Below are 17,299 nucleotides of genomic sequence, written 5' to 3'. Positions count from 1 at the left end.
GAATTTAAACTGACACACAATAGGTATTTTCCCCACTCCAACAGGTAGAGACGATCTTGATTCGTCAAAAACTAATGAGAAAGTTGCATTTTAAGAACAACGAATTTATCAAAATATGTGGATAACATGAAACTTTATCGTATGTTTTCGAAATACTAACAGAGCCTTTACCAGTTGTTGTGGTGAAAAAACATTTGTAAGGTAACGGACCCAATCATGGACAGTTTAAGAAAAAAATCCGCCTGTTTTTGATATTTCACTGATAAATGTAAAAATTCTACTGCTGAGCGTGTTAAATCTTGAATGTCCTATCCTTCTTTTACATTTCAAGCGCATTGCAGGATAGATACTCAACAACACTTAACAAATTAAAACTAGGTGTTTTTTCTCCAATTATGGACGGCAGTTCTCCAGTAATGGATCCCCCATTATGGACAGTGAAATAAGTTTAAAATTTAACTTTTAAAGCCAACTGATACTCAATGAGTCAATTTTATATACCATAAATAAAATTAGTTTGGGTTATTTTAACATAGGATTGTTTCTTGTAAATTTTGGTTTTGTAAATTGTTCCTTGTCCAACATAAGAGGTACGCAGTTTTCTGGTTCCAGTAATGGACACTCGCAAAATAACGCTATTTCTTTATACCTTTGGAGCAACAAACTAGTATGTTCTATACCTTATCTCATGTTTAATGCAATAAGTAAAACTTATTCAAGTTTACACCGAGTATTATTTTTTTATTATTTTATACATGAACTCAACTCTCTTAGCAACATTACTAAGAATTCGTCCTGATATTTTTTTCAGTAAACTGATGACTTTTAACTTGCCGTCAAATCCTTCAGAAATAACCGAATTAATTGAAACTTCAAAATTAAACAGCTCTACAACTCTAGTTTATGGTACATTGCCGTCAATTTTTAGAAACTAATTTTAGATACTTATTTTTAAGGACTTGTGTTTTTTTGTCCATAATGGCATCACCGTCCATTATAGGGTATTTTACGTTATATTTACTATTTGTTTGTTACAGACTGGTATTCAAATAAAATATAGGTATAAAATGCACGGAAGCCAAACAATTTCGACGGAATGCTCACAGATTACGATGTTTGGCCTAGGAACATCAGATTCTCAGGGTCAGAGACATTGATTGTTGTAATACTCAAGCGAACGTTTTATTTTAACGCGAGTTTCCAGAGAAGCGAGCAAAAAATCCAATGACGGCCAATAAAAATGCCCGACACGGAACGGCGAAGCGCCGAGATATTCTTCCCCCCGGACCGCCACAAGGTGTAAACGTGTCTTGACCCTTATACTTTTTATTATTTTACAAATAAAATAAAAATTAAAGTAAATTAAATCAGTGGTGATACTAGGAGTGCATAACCTCTACGCAAGTGCGCAGAACACAGATCTCTCTCTACTACTACACCTCTGCGCTCTTCTGCTGCCCTGGTACTCGAGCACAGCGGCGCACCGCAAGAGAAACCGGTCTGAACACCCGTGCGCGCGAGCGCTCCAATCGGCCACTGTGACGTCACCCACTGACGCTGTATTGCGTTGCGAAACTGGTTCAAGCGCTCGCGCGGCCTTACACCTCTACCGACTCCTATCGCCCTGGTACTCGTCGCCTGCACAACTATGTCTGACGAACAGAACGTGCAAACTGAATTGCGCACGGAGGGCGACTCTTCGCTCTCGGAAAATGAACAGAGCGAGCACAACAGTACTGGAGTAAAACGGACTCCGCCTAACTTCGCCTCACGGAGATACAGAAAAAGGACCCGGGAAAGCCCGGGAACAGAATTGAGTAATTTTAAAGAGGAAATGAGGCAGATGCTTAAAGAACTTAAGTTCTCGCAAGGCAATGAGCTCAAGAAAATAAATTCCACTCTTTTAGAAGTTAAGGAATTAAATAAAAATATAGAAAACTCGGTTGCGTTACTCACGGCCCAGACTAAAGAACTTGAGAAGAAAGTAGAAAATTTGGAAATAGAGAAGAAAAAAGATAAAGAGTACATTAATTTGCTGGAGGAGAAAGTTGAGGACCTGCAGAGGGATAGCCGTAAGAGAAACTTAGAAATAAAAAATGTTCCTAAGCTAGAAAAGGAGACGCGCGGGGACCTCGTCAACATGGTGGTACAACTTTCTTCTTCGATTGGCTGCCAGATCTCCCCCTCTGAGATAGCGGACGTACATCGCGTGCGCTCTAAACAAGAGGACAAGAATAACACCCCCATCGTTGTGGAAATGGTATCGGCCATAACGAAATCGGACCTTCTACAAAAATGTAAGAAACACAATATGAGCAAACCAGATGACAAATTGTGTGCAAAGCATCTTGGGCATACTAAGCAAGAGTATACCCCTATTTATGTATCCGAACAACTCACTTCTAAGGCAGCCCGGCTTCGGTTTTTGGCGCGGGACTTGGCGAAATCCAAAGGATACGATTACTGCTGGACCTCGTTTGGTAAAGTATTTGTAAGAAAGAACTCAACGTCACGTGCTATACACATACAAAATGAAGCCCAAGTCCAGAGTTTATTTTTGAAAACCTGACTAACAGTGTCTTTTTCTCACACCAGTCACACCTACTATGTCTGTATTAGTATTTTAAGCTGTGCTCTTGGCGCATTAATTTATTTAGTATTTTCAATTCTACAACAAAAAGAATGTAATGAAGTATTATTCTTGTATTATAAAATTAGATCATGTAAAGCAGCCACTTACAACTTATACTCTTTCACATTAAATCTTAACCAACCACACACCACAATCAAACACACCTACTCACACATTTCAAAACAACTTTATATAAAATATAATTCCTATCATATCCATTATATCTCACGAACCCTAGCGCTTGGTACCCATTCTGATATATATACTTTTAATTATGGATGACACACTAATAACAATAGATCAGATAGATAATCTCCTTATTGCTCAGTCGGCTGAATGCAAATATGATGAGGTTACGCAACATATTAATTTTAATCCTTCGGACCTCACCATTATAACTCAAAACATTCGGAGTATTTTATGTAATTTTGACAACCTATCAGTCACTTTATCACAACTAAAATTTAATATTGATATTATTGTCTTAAGTGAATGTAGATTAAGCAATGAAAAACCCATACCGTGTTTAAATAATTATCAAACATTCTTCACCACGCATCACCTAAATCAAAATGATGGAGTCGTTGCCTATGTGAAAAACTCTCTTAAAGCTAATGTCAACGAAATTAATCTAACACATGCGTCGTGTCTTGAAATAACCTTGGCAGACACAAAGATACTTGGTATCTACAGATCACCGTCAAATAATAATAATGCCGATAAATTCATAGATTCCCTAAACCAATACCTGCAATGTATTAAAGCGTTTAAAAATATCATAATCACGGGAGACATAAACATAAACCTCGTTCCTAAACCTACTGATCAGACTTACGAAAACACAAACAGGCTAAATTATCTTAATATGTTGGCTATGCATGGCATACTCCCAGGCCATATATTGCCCACAAGAGGCAAGTCATGTCTTGATCACGTAATGATCAAGTCTGACATTGAAAACTCGAGGCTTGATATCTTAATTTTGGACACAACAATCACAGACCATGCCATGGTTTTACTAAACATGGGCAGTTATCGGATGCCTTTACCAACACCTAAGATTAGAACGATCACTAATCTCGAAAATGCTGTGGCTAGCCTATCGAAAGAGAACCTAGCTTTCTTATTAAACATTAATAACCCGAATAGTCTTACTGATGCCATCATTAGCAAATTGAAACAATGCCTCGAAATAAATACAACTACGACCTTAGTTCCGCGCAAAAATCGTATTATTAAGCCGTGGATTACATTGGGAATCCTACGATGCATCCGGAATAGGAATAATATGCAAAGGAAACTGCGCCTAGACCCAGACAATGTCACACTACAAATTACGTACAGGAGGTATAGAAATCATTGCAATGGCTTAATTAAAAAACTTAAACGCAAGTACGACAAAGATAATTTAAATAAAGCAAGTAAAAATTCAAGGAATCTGTGGAAAGAAATAAATAAAATTACTCACAGAAAACAAACCAAAAATGACAGTCTGCAATTGCTTGATAGTTGTGCAACTTCTCCTCAATCATCTATTAATTCTATTAATCAATATTTTTCAGACGTCGGTAAATCACTAGCCGAATCTATCAAATCCAATAGTAACTACTCTATAACAAATAATCACGCCAACCACATAAGTACTAATGTTAATTCCTTTGTACTTTTTGACACCAATCCCAATGAGGTTTATCTCATCATCTCCAACCTTAAATCAAATAGCGCCCCTGGCTGGGATAACATCCCCACTAAATACCTAAAGCTTGCCAGTGCTATCATGGTCCCCATCATCACACACTTAGCAAATATATGTTTTAAATATGGCATATTTCCTGACCCTCTGAAGCAAGCCATCATAACTCCTGTTTATAAGAGTGGGAACAGAAACTTAGTGTCGAACTATAGGCCAATTTCTGTATTACCGGCTTTAACAAAAATTCTAGAAAAACTTATTAACACTAGACTTATAAACTATATAAACAAGTACAATATTTTAGCTCCTAATCAATTCGGTTTTAGAAAAGGTTGCTCTACCGAAGATGCGATCATATCTCTAACCTCTAAAATAGTTGAAACTGTTGATAAAAATAAAAAGTGTCTCACTGCGTTTCTTGACTTGAAAAAGGCCTTCGACACGGTATCTGTACCCACTCTTATAAAGACATTGGAATTGATTGGCATCAGAGGAACTCCACTTTTGTTATTAAAAGACTATCTCGGGAATCGCAAGCAGAGAGTTAAAATAGACAAACATGTAAGTGATGAATGTGATTTAACCTACGGAGTTCCACAGGGCAGTGTATTAGGGCCCACGCTCTTTCTAATATACATGAATGAACTTTGTAATCTGCACATCGATCAAGGGTCTATTATTGCTTATGCTGATGACACAGCGGTTGTTTTTTATGGAGATACCTGGGATGAAGTACGTAGAGTTGCGGAACTCGGACTAGCCAAAATTTCCCGCTGGCTCCAGTCAAATCTTCTCACCCTAAACACCGACAAATCAAACTATATATGTTTTTCAAAATATATAAGAACACAACCACCCCATATGTACACAATCAGGATCCACAACTGTAATGACTTAAGTCAAACTAACTGCTCTTCTTGCTCACCTATCACTAAAGTTGATGTTGTTAAGTACCTGGGCATTATGATAGACCAGCGACTAACATGGCATGCACACACAGAACTGATCATGTCACGTACTCGTAAGCTTATATGGACTTTTAAAAATCTAAGACACATTGCGACCAAAACTCTTCTCAATCAAATTTATACTTGTTTAGCGCAATCTGTTCTTACATATTGCATCTCAATCTGGGGTGGAGCCACTAAAACCAAATTTCTCCAATTAGAGAGAGCTCAACGAGCGTTGCTCAAGGTCATGTACCTTAAACCATACAGGTTCCCTACCGACAAGCTGTACGAAATTAGTGACCTTCTATCGGTGAGAAAACTGTATGTGTGGAATGTGACTCTTCGAAGACACAAAAGTACTAAATATTGTAAAGTGGATACGTTAACCAGGTCCACAAGGAAAAAGAAACGTAATGTTATCCCCACTCCAATAACAAAGTCTGCTTTTGCTAGGAGGCAGTATATCGCTCTATCTGCTAAATTATATAATCATTTGGATAATGACACTGACCTGTACCCCTTTTCTTATAAAGAATGTAAAAATAAAACACTAAACTGGCTTAAAACTAAAACCTATGCAGAGATAGAAGACTTGTTAGTTAAAATCATCTAGCTCCTATCGAAACTGAATATTTAATTATTTATACAATTTTTACTCGCATGTTAACATATACTTCACGCACTCTTTCTCTCACACACACACACACACACTCTCTCTCTCTCTCACACACACACACACACACACACACACACACACACACACACACACACACACACACTCTCTCTCTCACACACACACACACACACACAACCGCGCGCGCGCGCTCACTCCCGAGTGGCTCTTAAAACTAATCTAGTGCTTTCTTCTTTTAATTACTATGCATGATCTCTGTAATGTTAGATTGTTACACTAATTAATTTTTAATTTTCAAATCAAAATGTTATTTTCTTGTTTACTTTTAATAACTTATGTTTGTTATCGTTAGTTAGCAACCCAGTAAGGAAGAGCGGTGTCTCTTGACACAGGTATCTTGTATACTTAAAAAGAGACACCATCATGTATATTGTTAAGTTCTGAAGTTAATGAATAAACCATTTTTATTATTTTTTTTTTATTATTCTTTAAGAGTAAAAAGTTTAAACGTTTAAATAAAACAGGGAATAAAGCTTTGCTATTCGTTTTCTGAAGTTGCGCGAGTTACGTAGGCTAATTTAGTCGGACGGATAGCCGAGCCGGTTCATACTCCAGCTTTAAAACGGCTTGGACGTGAACGTGATTGAAATAGTTCGCGGTAGTTTTAATGGAACGTCTTTGGAAAGTCGCGTTAGTGTTCGAACTTTATGGATAGGATAAGAAACGATAGCTACGGTATTATAAATAACTTGAACAGTAATTCAAACTTTTGTATAAGTGATTTTATTTGCGGTACATTAAACACGCAAAGTTCAATACAATACAAATACAAATATTCTTTATTGCTCACCAATATAACAATGTTTGGGATTATACAAAAAATATTTATTAAAAGGGCATTACTCATCGTCATTTCTATAGTTCCTAATTAATAATAAAAACATAAAACGGTGTGCTAGTTTTTTGATATTTTTTTGTGTTTTGTGAAACAAAAACACAACCATGCATGTAGGTTACAGGTAAAAATTGTACATATATTTCATTTGTGCCTTAAAAAGTATAACGAATAATATTTTCAGAAGTTCTATTTTATAGGCTGGCATTAAAACCCAACGAGTCGTGATGCGTGCGGCGCGGGCGCTAAGCCCTTGATCAAAGCGAGCCGAACTATTTTTACTTTTTCTGCAAAACAACCTGTTATTGAGCCCACGGTAGTGACGGTAGGTAATCAAAGCTCCCAGCGCTCTCGGTGTAGGTATTGAAACATGATCTACCTACCGCCCCGACCTAATTAGATACAGATGTAGTGCGTTATATTTTGTCATCCTTTAAAGGCTGTAATGCCGGCAATATTATTATGTTCAGCTAGCTATGTAAAACAACAAAACATCGAATATCACAACCACCACACGATAGGGCGATTCTTGTAGTCCATGATTTATAGAAAATTAGGTTTTTTTTTATATGAGTTATATGACAACCTTTTTAAATATTGCTGGTTATAAAAATCACATGCTGCATGTATTCTCATTTAAAGATGCTCTCGATTCAACGAACATTGTTTTTAATTTTCCCGTTATATCGGAACCTAACAAATAACTCAGGAGTACGTAACATTTGACCCCCGTTATTGGAAATTTGAAACGAGAATAATGATAAATTGGTAATAAAAGACAAGATACACTTCGTAATTTGCCTACTACCTACTTATAAATATTGTGATTCGGCAAAAAATTGTTATTTTGTCCTAACAACCCATGATATTTCATCCTTTAGACGGTCGACATTAATGGTTAGGGGAAGGTTGCTATCAATGGACCACCTGTGGGTTCTATCATCGGACCGGTCCAATCATGGCAACTTTTTTTAAATTATTATTCACCCGTGCGCAAATAGACAATACGCAAGAAAAAACTATTACATATCACATCACAAATAAAAATATTAAAAAATAGAGAAAACAAATGCCTGGAAACTGTTGTTTTAAATTACTCATTAATAAATATTTAAGCAATATACGTCAACAAACAAATTCAATTGCCAATGTATTTATACTTTCGTGATTTTATTCCTTCGCGTAATTTAACTTCAACAGCGCTCGAAACACACTTGGACGCGTCACTCTTTTCCGGGAAGGTGAGGCCTAAGGTCACCTTGTACCTTACTGGATTCCATCTATCACGATTAGATTATGAAATATTTATTTAAGTGGTCCAATCAAAGCGCTGGTCCAATGATCGCAACCTTCCCCTAATTATAGGCATTTGTGATCCTGATATGTTGTGATTATTTGCGAGTTGCGAGGCATTAATTACATCCATTCTAGTTTGAAAGACAAATTGTACTAACAAGAAATATATTTTTCCCCTCACTGGCTCGGAAACACGTGTTTTGTCCTTTAATACCAGCGGGTAAAAACGCGTTTTATCCACTAGTGGGTCTAGTGGGATAATTTGACCTTGAATAAAGTCAAATTAACTGCTATAAAATTGATAAAAGTAGGTGAATCTAGTAATAAAGATGATTTACCACCTGTGGAACTACTGGAAGCATTGATAAACGCATTTTTTGCGTTGTAGTTTCCTCGCTATAGTGAGGGGAAAAGTTTTGTGTTACACTCGGGTGCAAATGTATTTTACTTCTCGTGTGTTAAAAAACTCGCAAGTTCAGGATTCTATTCTCGAACCACTCGCTTCGCTCGTGGTTCAACTATAGAATCCTTTCACTTGCTCGTTTTTCAATTTCACACTCGGCGTTAAAATACAACTTTGCCCCCTTGTATAACAAATAACTATTTCCCCTCACTAGCTCGGAAACACGTGTTTTGTCCTTTAATACCAGCGGGTAAAAACGCATTTTATCCATATTCATATTCATATTCATATTATTGCGTTGTACTTTCCTCGCTATAGTGAGGGGAAAAGTTTTGTGTTACACACGAGTGCAAATGTATTTTACTTCTCGTGTGTTGAAAAACTCGCAAGTTCAGGATTCTATTCTCGAACCACTCGCTTCGCTCGTGGTTCAACTATATAATCCTTTGGCTTGCTCGTTTTTCAATTCCACACTCGGCGTTAAAATACAATTTTGTACTCTTGTGTAACAAATAACTATTCACACACAATAATTTAGGCAGTTAAAAACTGAATTTCCACATTTCAGTAACTTCAGCTCACATTGTAGCTAAGTTTTTAATACAAAGTAACTTAGTGATAAAATGTCATGTGGAGATACGAAACCTCTTCCCGGCTATAAAATGTCACGGAAGGTATTACGTAAACGTCCATATTACACCATTTAAACTGCAACTATATTGCCACTAAATCTAAATGCAAATAGGAAATCTACATTCCCACAGCAAATAAATTTATGCAATAAGTCATACAAATGACAGGTATAATGCGGAACCTCAGGCTATAAGTAACAATAACTGACACATCTGGAGAGATCCATTAAAATATTTACTACTACTTAAATACTAGTCGTTACTAGGGAAGGTCTTATAAAAATATTTATACAATTTTTTAATATTATGCCCGTGAGATTTCATTTAGCTATTAGCTGTCGATAGATGCAAAATTGAAATATCCATTATTTTTACATACTATACCTTTATTACCTAAAGTTATAAACACCGATAATAGAAAATTGTTACCTCTAGTTATGACGTTTTGGTGGTTCTCCGACATGTAAAATGGAGGAAATTCAGTGAGTGGTGAGAGAGTGCATCTGCATCCATGTAGGTAACTACGAGTAGGTATATAAAATTCATTATGCCTCAAGTCGTCTGACTAATATTTTATTTATATTATAAGTTCCCTGAACTTCAATTCCCCTCAGAATACTCATTTACCCTCCAGCATGTTTGTGTCCATCCCCAGATTCAAAGCATTGTGCAAAGATGAAAAGTTTTCCAATCAATAAATCCACAAAGGCGAAACACAAAGAAAATTCAAAGTTATCTAACACGGATGCACTCAAATATGAAATAAATAAGAAAGTTAGACTGGATTAAATATAAAATCGTTTGTGTAAATTAAAAAGGAAAGTTGTGAGCATGTCTGTGAATGCATTTAGCATTTACTATTTAATATTCGCTCGCTCACATCTCCTGCCAGTTTCTAATAGAAAAAGATGGAGAAAATAAATTCAGACAAGTAATAAAAAGCGTGCCGATGAAATTCAATAGAAATCTTCGTTTTCGGTGGGCTGTTTTGTTAACACTGTCACGTTGCTGCCGGACTACGTTCAATAAAATCGAGCACGAAATATTGTAATAATCCTGTGCGTTATTCCTGTAAATTGAGGATGAATTTAGTCTTGACTTTTAATACTGCACCAAATAAATCTACTTATTTGATATATTTTTTGTATCTATATTAATACATATTAAAATATCACTAATATGTCCTTGTATAGATTACTCATATGAGAGATAATTTCGACCTCAGCAGCTGTGACCCGGGTGGCCAAGCGGAAATAGGCATCTGCCTAACTAATATGTTAACTTACTAACTTACCTACTTAATACTAGCATAGGTACTCGTTTTTCAAGTCTACTCAATATTTAGATTGTTTGTCTCTCACAAAAATGTTTAGATACCTAACGCTAAAATCTAGTAACATCATGTACTTACCTATTTACGGGTTCATCCACTCATAACATACCTAGTGTTGATTCAGCTGTAGTAGGGTGTAGTGTAGGGTGTTCCGTTGGCCCCTAGGCCAATAAAACTTTACGACAGTACTTGATTTTTCTTTACTTCTGAATGCACGTATTTTATTGTGTATTTTACGGTGCCACACTAACAGGAAAGTGATTGGGGTACTTCCAGTAACGATAATGGCTAATTTCGGAAATAACTTGGTTGTAAGTCTTTACATCTGTGACCAGATTTTGTTCAATCGAACCTTTGAAAAGTTCTACGCATTGAAAATACACTCAAATTAAAAGTAACGAATGAAAACCCTGTTAAAAATTGATTGTTACCAGCACGGGAAGCATGGTCGCGCGATAGACGATAAAATAGCAGGCCGTCCCTATCGCACTATTTGTAAGTGCGATAGGGACGGCTTGATATTTTATCGTCTATCGCGCGACCATGCTTCCCGTGCAGTACAGGCCCCGTAGCCATTCGGCTATGGGGCTTGTGCTTCTGGTTTAGGTAATTTACCTATATTTCGTTAATTTACAGTTTATATTTGGATAAATGTGCCTTACAAGTACATCACGTTAATTTACAACGGGGAGTCATAACTACTGATAATATTTCGTTGGACGTGTGTCCTGCGCTGCGGTTTAACTTATCGGATGTCCGATCCGCCTATTTGTCATGTTTGGATTAATTGCAATTCGTTATCTAGCATGTATTTTATCCTATTAATATTTGTTTAATATATGTAATGTACTAACGAAGACTGGGGGTTTTAAAAGAAAAGCTGATATAAATAAACCTCTCAGATAGCGTTGAAAAAACTGGAAAAAATCAAATGATTTTTCCCGAAGTTTATGAATTTTTCGTTTTTTTCGGTATTTTTCGGGTTTTTTAAGAAAAAAACAAATACATTATTAAAATTAGTATTCTATTAATCACTCTCACTCTCATCATGTACTGACGGTCAACTGACCTTGGCAGTAAAAAAGGCGGTTAATTTGAAAAATATAGGACTCACCGGCGAATTGTCTTCATAAACGGCGTCACTACCGCGTGCCTTCTTAAACCTTGAAGTTGGCGGAATTATCGACGACACTTAAAAAATTATTGAAAATGTAAGGGCGAAGGATTAATTCCCATAGAAAATTCGAATTTCGCGCCATTTTTAGTGCCAAGATTTGGTTGACCGTCTGTATTTCAGTCATTTCTGCTTCCATGTCGTCGGCTACACCGACTTCCGTTTGTAGGTGCAAATTCGTCCGAATAAAGATTAATTTATAAAATCGTTCGGGCAATAACCGATTTCTATATCTGGTATGTGTCCGTCCAAACAATGACAAATTTCTTTCATATTTCATGTTTTTTTTTTTTTTTTAATAAGAGCCGAAACATTCGCGGTTTTTTTCCATAAATTTCTGAAAAAAACCAAAGGAAATGGAAAAAACGGGAATTTTCCGGCTTTTTTCATCGCTAGAGAGTCTCAGACACTGATTCTCAAAGAACGTGTACTAAAATAACTTTGTACATTAGTTTCTAGTCTTTCTATGAGGTAACTAAATGTGCCTTCTTATCTAAAGCGCCTATTTCTGTGTTACAATTTGGGAAGAAAATAAAATAAGTATAATAGCGTTCTTAAGTGCCCTGTAATCTTAAAAGTTAAGGATCCGTAGCGCAGCAGGTAGTAACACTAACAGAGGCCATATAAAGAGAATGGCCGTCATTAAGTTCGCCTGCGGGGAAAGCATGGCTACGTGACAACTCTTTGTACGGACGTGGTTACGGTTGACGGTTAATGTGTAAGTAAGATTTACCCACACGACACACTTTATAGACCACTAGCTTTTGCCCGCGGCTTCGCTCGGGTTAGAAAGAGACAAAAAGTAGCCTATGTCACTCTCCATCCCTTCAACTATCTCCATTTAAAAAATCACGTCAATTCGTCGCTCCTTTTTGTTGTGAAAGACGGAAAAACAAACAGACATACACACTTTCCCATTTATAATATTAGCATGGATTAGCTGAATTATAAATAACTTGATCCAGATATATATATACAAACCGATTTATTTGAAGTGTTTCCAATCACGGAACAATTGTGTTGTGGTTCTTTGGGAGGCGTGCGTGAAGCCGAAGCGTAGAGGCTCTCTTACACTTGAGGAACCAAATAAATAATTTGGGTAGTAGGTATAGCAATCAGTAATTATTTTGACCAATTATTTTTATGAAAGAAATACTAAATATGTAAGAGCCACGTTGAGACAGTATGTAATAACCTAACTCCGACCGCGACCTAGTAGACTAATTTTGATGAAACATGGCTAAGAATATTCCTGACTAACTCAGCTTTCAAACAAAAAAAACTAAATCTAAATCGCTTCATCCATTCAGGAGCTACGATGCCACAGACACACAGACAAAAAGACCGACAGACAACTCAAACGTATAACACTCCGTAGTTTTTGCGTCGGGGGTTAAAAATATGTTACATTTACGCTTCATGATCATTGATGGTAATAATTTCAAAATAGCCGAGTAGCCGATGTTTACTTATCGTAACAATATTAACCTATTTCTTGACATGTTTGGAATAACCAAGTAAGCTGGGAAAGTCTGAGAAATACCCAATTAGTGTCGTTATTTATCTTCCTTAAGCTCACCGCCTGAATACCAACGTCAAAAACAAGCACACGACTTGTTGGTTAGATGTTTTTGTTGGACGTGCAATTAACGAATCGATTTGCACCCCTGCATAAACCAAAACCAACTTACTATTTGTATGCAGATCTCATCTACTTAATAATAGAATTTCTGAATGTTTTTATTTATTTATAAAGAATATTACAATTGTAATAAACTGGACATAATTGACATTGTAATAAACACAACCTGCTTTAGCTGAATCCCAATCAACAAATTTATATGCAGTGGTGTCAGTTATATCTGCAGCAAATACATGTAGCCGCGCTGCTTTCCCTACCTTAACATAATCAAAACTTTCAGCCTCTCTGAAACACCGATATAAAACCAATCTCTACCTGATTCCGCTTTTATAGCTTAGAGATCAACAATAGCGTCGGCCCAACCGTAGGTATTTCCTTTTAGTAAATGTTTTCCATTTGTTTGATTATTCGCTACATCCAACTTCAAGTGGAGAACGCCACTGCTAACGAATGGCTGGATCGAATTCTTGTTGGTTCCGTTTACTTCACACGGTTGCAAACAACTGACTGCCGGCCTGATTCTAACTTTACAAATATCAAAATTTTTCTCTAGTTACGATAGGGATCCAATCGCTAATCGTTCATCAAATTTTTGACGCAATGTAAGAGACGGACTTTTGAACAAACTGCTGGCATAGCATAAAGAAAGCCTGACCAGAAATATATGACTACGCGCCATGTTGGACAATTTCATTAGAACTTTTCTTCATACTATACTGCACTGTACGCGGTGACAGTACATCAGAACAACAGGGCCCTCTTGACAACAGTCATATATTTCTGGTCAGGCCTGTCCATAATATCTCGTATATAAGTAACTACATACTAACTAGATACTTACTTATTAGAGCGCGGAAAAAGTGAGCTGTTTGCCTTATAATATAACGTCACACTTGTCAAATTATAAGGAAAATAACTCCGTTCGACCTCTGGTACTCATATAGAGGTCTACGGAACAATACGGGTAGATAAAAACAACACCATAATTCTCTTTCTAACAAAACGAGCACATAATGAACGGGATACGAGCGAAACCCGTAAATAAGCAAAAAATTCACGATTCCAACAAGTAAATATTTTGTACGAGACAGTTGCAGACTCGCTACACAATGAACAAAGCGTGTTTCAACATTAAGTATAACTTTGTATTTGTCGCTCGCTTGTTAGATTATTTACAAAAGTGCTTTGATTTTATTTAGTGCGTACACGTGTTCGTGTTCCGTCTGAAAATTATTTCCCGCGGGGATTAAATTTAATTTAATGAGGAATATTATTATACATATACATTAAAATGTAATGTAATGTTAATGTGTACCTACTTACAGTATAAATGGTTTCTAGAGACGGAAATCGACAAGTAATTATGTAAATAACTGTAGAAATCGTCACAATATTGTCATCAAGTGCTACGGCGCGCCGTAGACCGCAGAAAGTAAATAACTTTTGTCGTAGGAGAAAAAATATTGGATAACACCTGAAGGCATAACTTTGTTGTAATACTTTAATAGATAATAAACATAATAAATACAGATCAAACGTGTAACCTTTTATAACAAGCAGAAAAAAGTATACGCCGTTTACTCTAAAATAAAAGGGAAATCCAATTTATTTTTTTCCGCTTTCAGGGTCGTACTCGCATTTTATCTAATTAGACCTTCGGTTTCATATTTGATTGCAAATAAAGCCTCATTCTGCAAAATCTAAGGTATATAACTCGCATAGTAATATTCCTATCACGTTCCAAGTTGTGCAAAAAAAAGTGGTAAAGCGGAGCCGAGGACACGTGCTCTTTCAACCGGAAAAATATGAGATTTGGGCCGTAACTGCGTAATTTATGACGGAGCCGCGATACTCGGCAGTGGCTGGAGTATATCGCGGATAAGCCTGCTGTTGTTGTCGCTTTTAGCGTTCGAGTCTGACCAAGCTAAGAGGCAATGATTTTGGTAGCCCGTTTCAAAATCAAAGATTCAGATTTAGATCATCAAAGTTTGACGTTTAAAGTAACATTTGACCCGACGAGGCTGTCAACATCATTGCCAACTTAGCTTAGCATGATCCAATCGACTCAACGACGGGTATCAAAAGATGCATTAAAATATTGTGTCCTACACGGTCGTTTATTTACAAAACAATCGTGGCAACAAACCTGACTGTGACATCTAATACTTTGTAGATAATTGCACAGATCTTTATCACCTACACAAACACCAGGGTACGTAGCCGAATGGCACAAATGCTCACGAAACGAAACGCTCGTAGATATTTATCTCTATCGCTCTTGCGTATTGGCGTGACAGAGCCAGACTACCTTTCGCGGCGTTTCGTTTTCATTTCGCGTCGCAGAAGTGCCATTCGGCTACGGCACCATGCAGTAGTGTGTGTGCAAGTGGTATCTAAGTGGCTGTTTTGAACCCCATTAGATATCCCATTATGAACATTTGACACAGTGAGTTGACATTAGTGGACATTAGCTAAGTACACCGAGCGCAATGTGTGCGATTCATTTCACCACCTTGCACTTTGTTTGTACGCAGCTAAATGGCATGCAATAAGTATGGCATTTCATGTCAAAAACCTCCAGCCTACTGGTTCTCCTTAGGCAATGTTCTTCATAACGCATGCAATAACACGGCTGCTAAAAAATACAGCCTCCCAGAAATGTATATTTTCCGGGTTTTCAATTTCATTCCACAGGAAAGATTAATTCGCGAACGCATTATACTTAGCGTTACATTTTTCTGATAGGTACATTGTTTGAATTTTATATTTTTTTTACAGAAATGGGGGTTCAGAAAATGAATCTGCTTAAGAAGAGAGCGTCTTGCAGTGTCTGAAAAATAGCTTGAAAGGAGAATTTAAGAAAAGGAACGGCAACATATCCATCATGATGAGAATCGTGATAAGTAAGTATAGTGTTTACGAACTAATACTTACGAACCAAATAACTTTGTTGATTTGACTACTTTAAAGTAATTATTGAATAACTCCCTAATCAGCATGTGTTCATGCCTATCGCTCACGTAGGCACGAACAAATTATCCACAAAATACACGCCCAAACTTTAATAAGCTTACATCAGGAGCATGCCATGGGCTGTCCCATACAAACGCATTATATTTCATGTGTTGCGATTTTTTTATTCGGCGTATAAAGCAGGCGATCATTTATATGTATAATTCTATACACTGTCTTAAAAAAAGGACCTTTTCTACCAGCTAATTTGCAGAATTTAGCTTTTGTACGAGACAACGGTATCGGTAAACTGTTTCATGTAATGCTCCATCATACACCTATATATATTGATGTCATTCGGGCTAGAGTTCTCTTGGAACATAAGATAAATCGTTCAGCTTTATGTTTCAAGTCCTTCAAAGTTACACACTCAATTAACTCTTGCTGTCAAAATGGCACGAGTGTAACAAATAAAACTGTACAAGTTGGACCTTCCGTCTAAACAGTTTTCTAAACTTTCTTCAATAACTCTACAGGAAGTTTGTTTGTTGTTCAATTTTGGCACTTTATGGTGGAATTTTGTAAGTATCCGATTTTAATGAAGTTGAGACAATTATTTTATTAAAAATAAGACGGGTAAACTTTAATGCAAAAAATTATTTATATTTTTATAGAAATACCTACTAGAATTTTTCCATTAAATAGTTGCGTTGACAGTGTGTGACTGTGCATAATCTTACTTTGTTACAAAGGATTTTTTTCTCTTCATACTTGAGTAATTTGAACTCCACACTTCTTAGACGAAGTTGTATTTCCATATTTATAAATTAACGTTGATCGTTAAGAGTTCGAGTCGCTTGCAGGCTTGTGAAGAAAAACGGTATTTTTATACAAAAGTCGTTAGCATCTGACATTAAGCCGTTCCGAAAGCGACATTACGGCTTCAGTTAACCTCACTGGAAGCGCATTCCGATTTAATAAATCATCTCGATCTGATATTGATCTCTCTGCGTTACCCTTTTTCGTAACAAGTGTGACAGAGAACCACAAACTTAAATACTAA

At 36.6% G+C, this 17,299-nt stretch overlaps 1 protein-coding gene across 1 annotated transcript in view; it reads left to right on the top strand.

The window, feature by feature from the left end:
- Window positions 1–17,299, top strand: part of LOC125233605 — a 34,625-nt gene that overhangs the window by 9,688 nt on the left and 7,638 nt on the right. The window contains exon 2 of the mRNA XM_048139667.1: window positions 16,063–16,187. Within this exon, the coding sequence (XP_047995624.1) occupies window positions 16,169–16,187 (19 nt within the window). The 5' untranslated portion in view covers window positions 16,063–16,168. The remainder of the gene's footprint in view (window positions 1–16,062; window positions 16,188–17,299) is intronic.

The sequence above is a fragment of the Leguminivora glycinivorella genome, chromosome 14, assembly GCF_023078275.1.
Source record: "Leguminivora glycinivorella isolate SPB_JAAS2020 chromosome 14, LegGlyc_1.1, whole genome shotgun sequence".
In the NCBI taxonomy this organism is placed as follows: Eukaryota; Metazoa; Arthropoda; class Insecta; order Lepidoptera; family Tortricidae; genus Leguminivora; species Leguminivora glycinivorella.
This window is presented reverse-complemented; position numbering and strand designations above follow the sequence as displayed.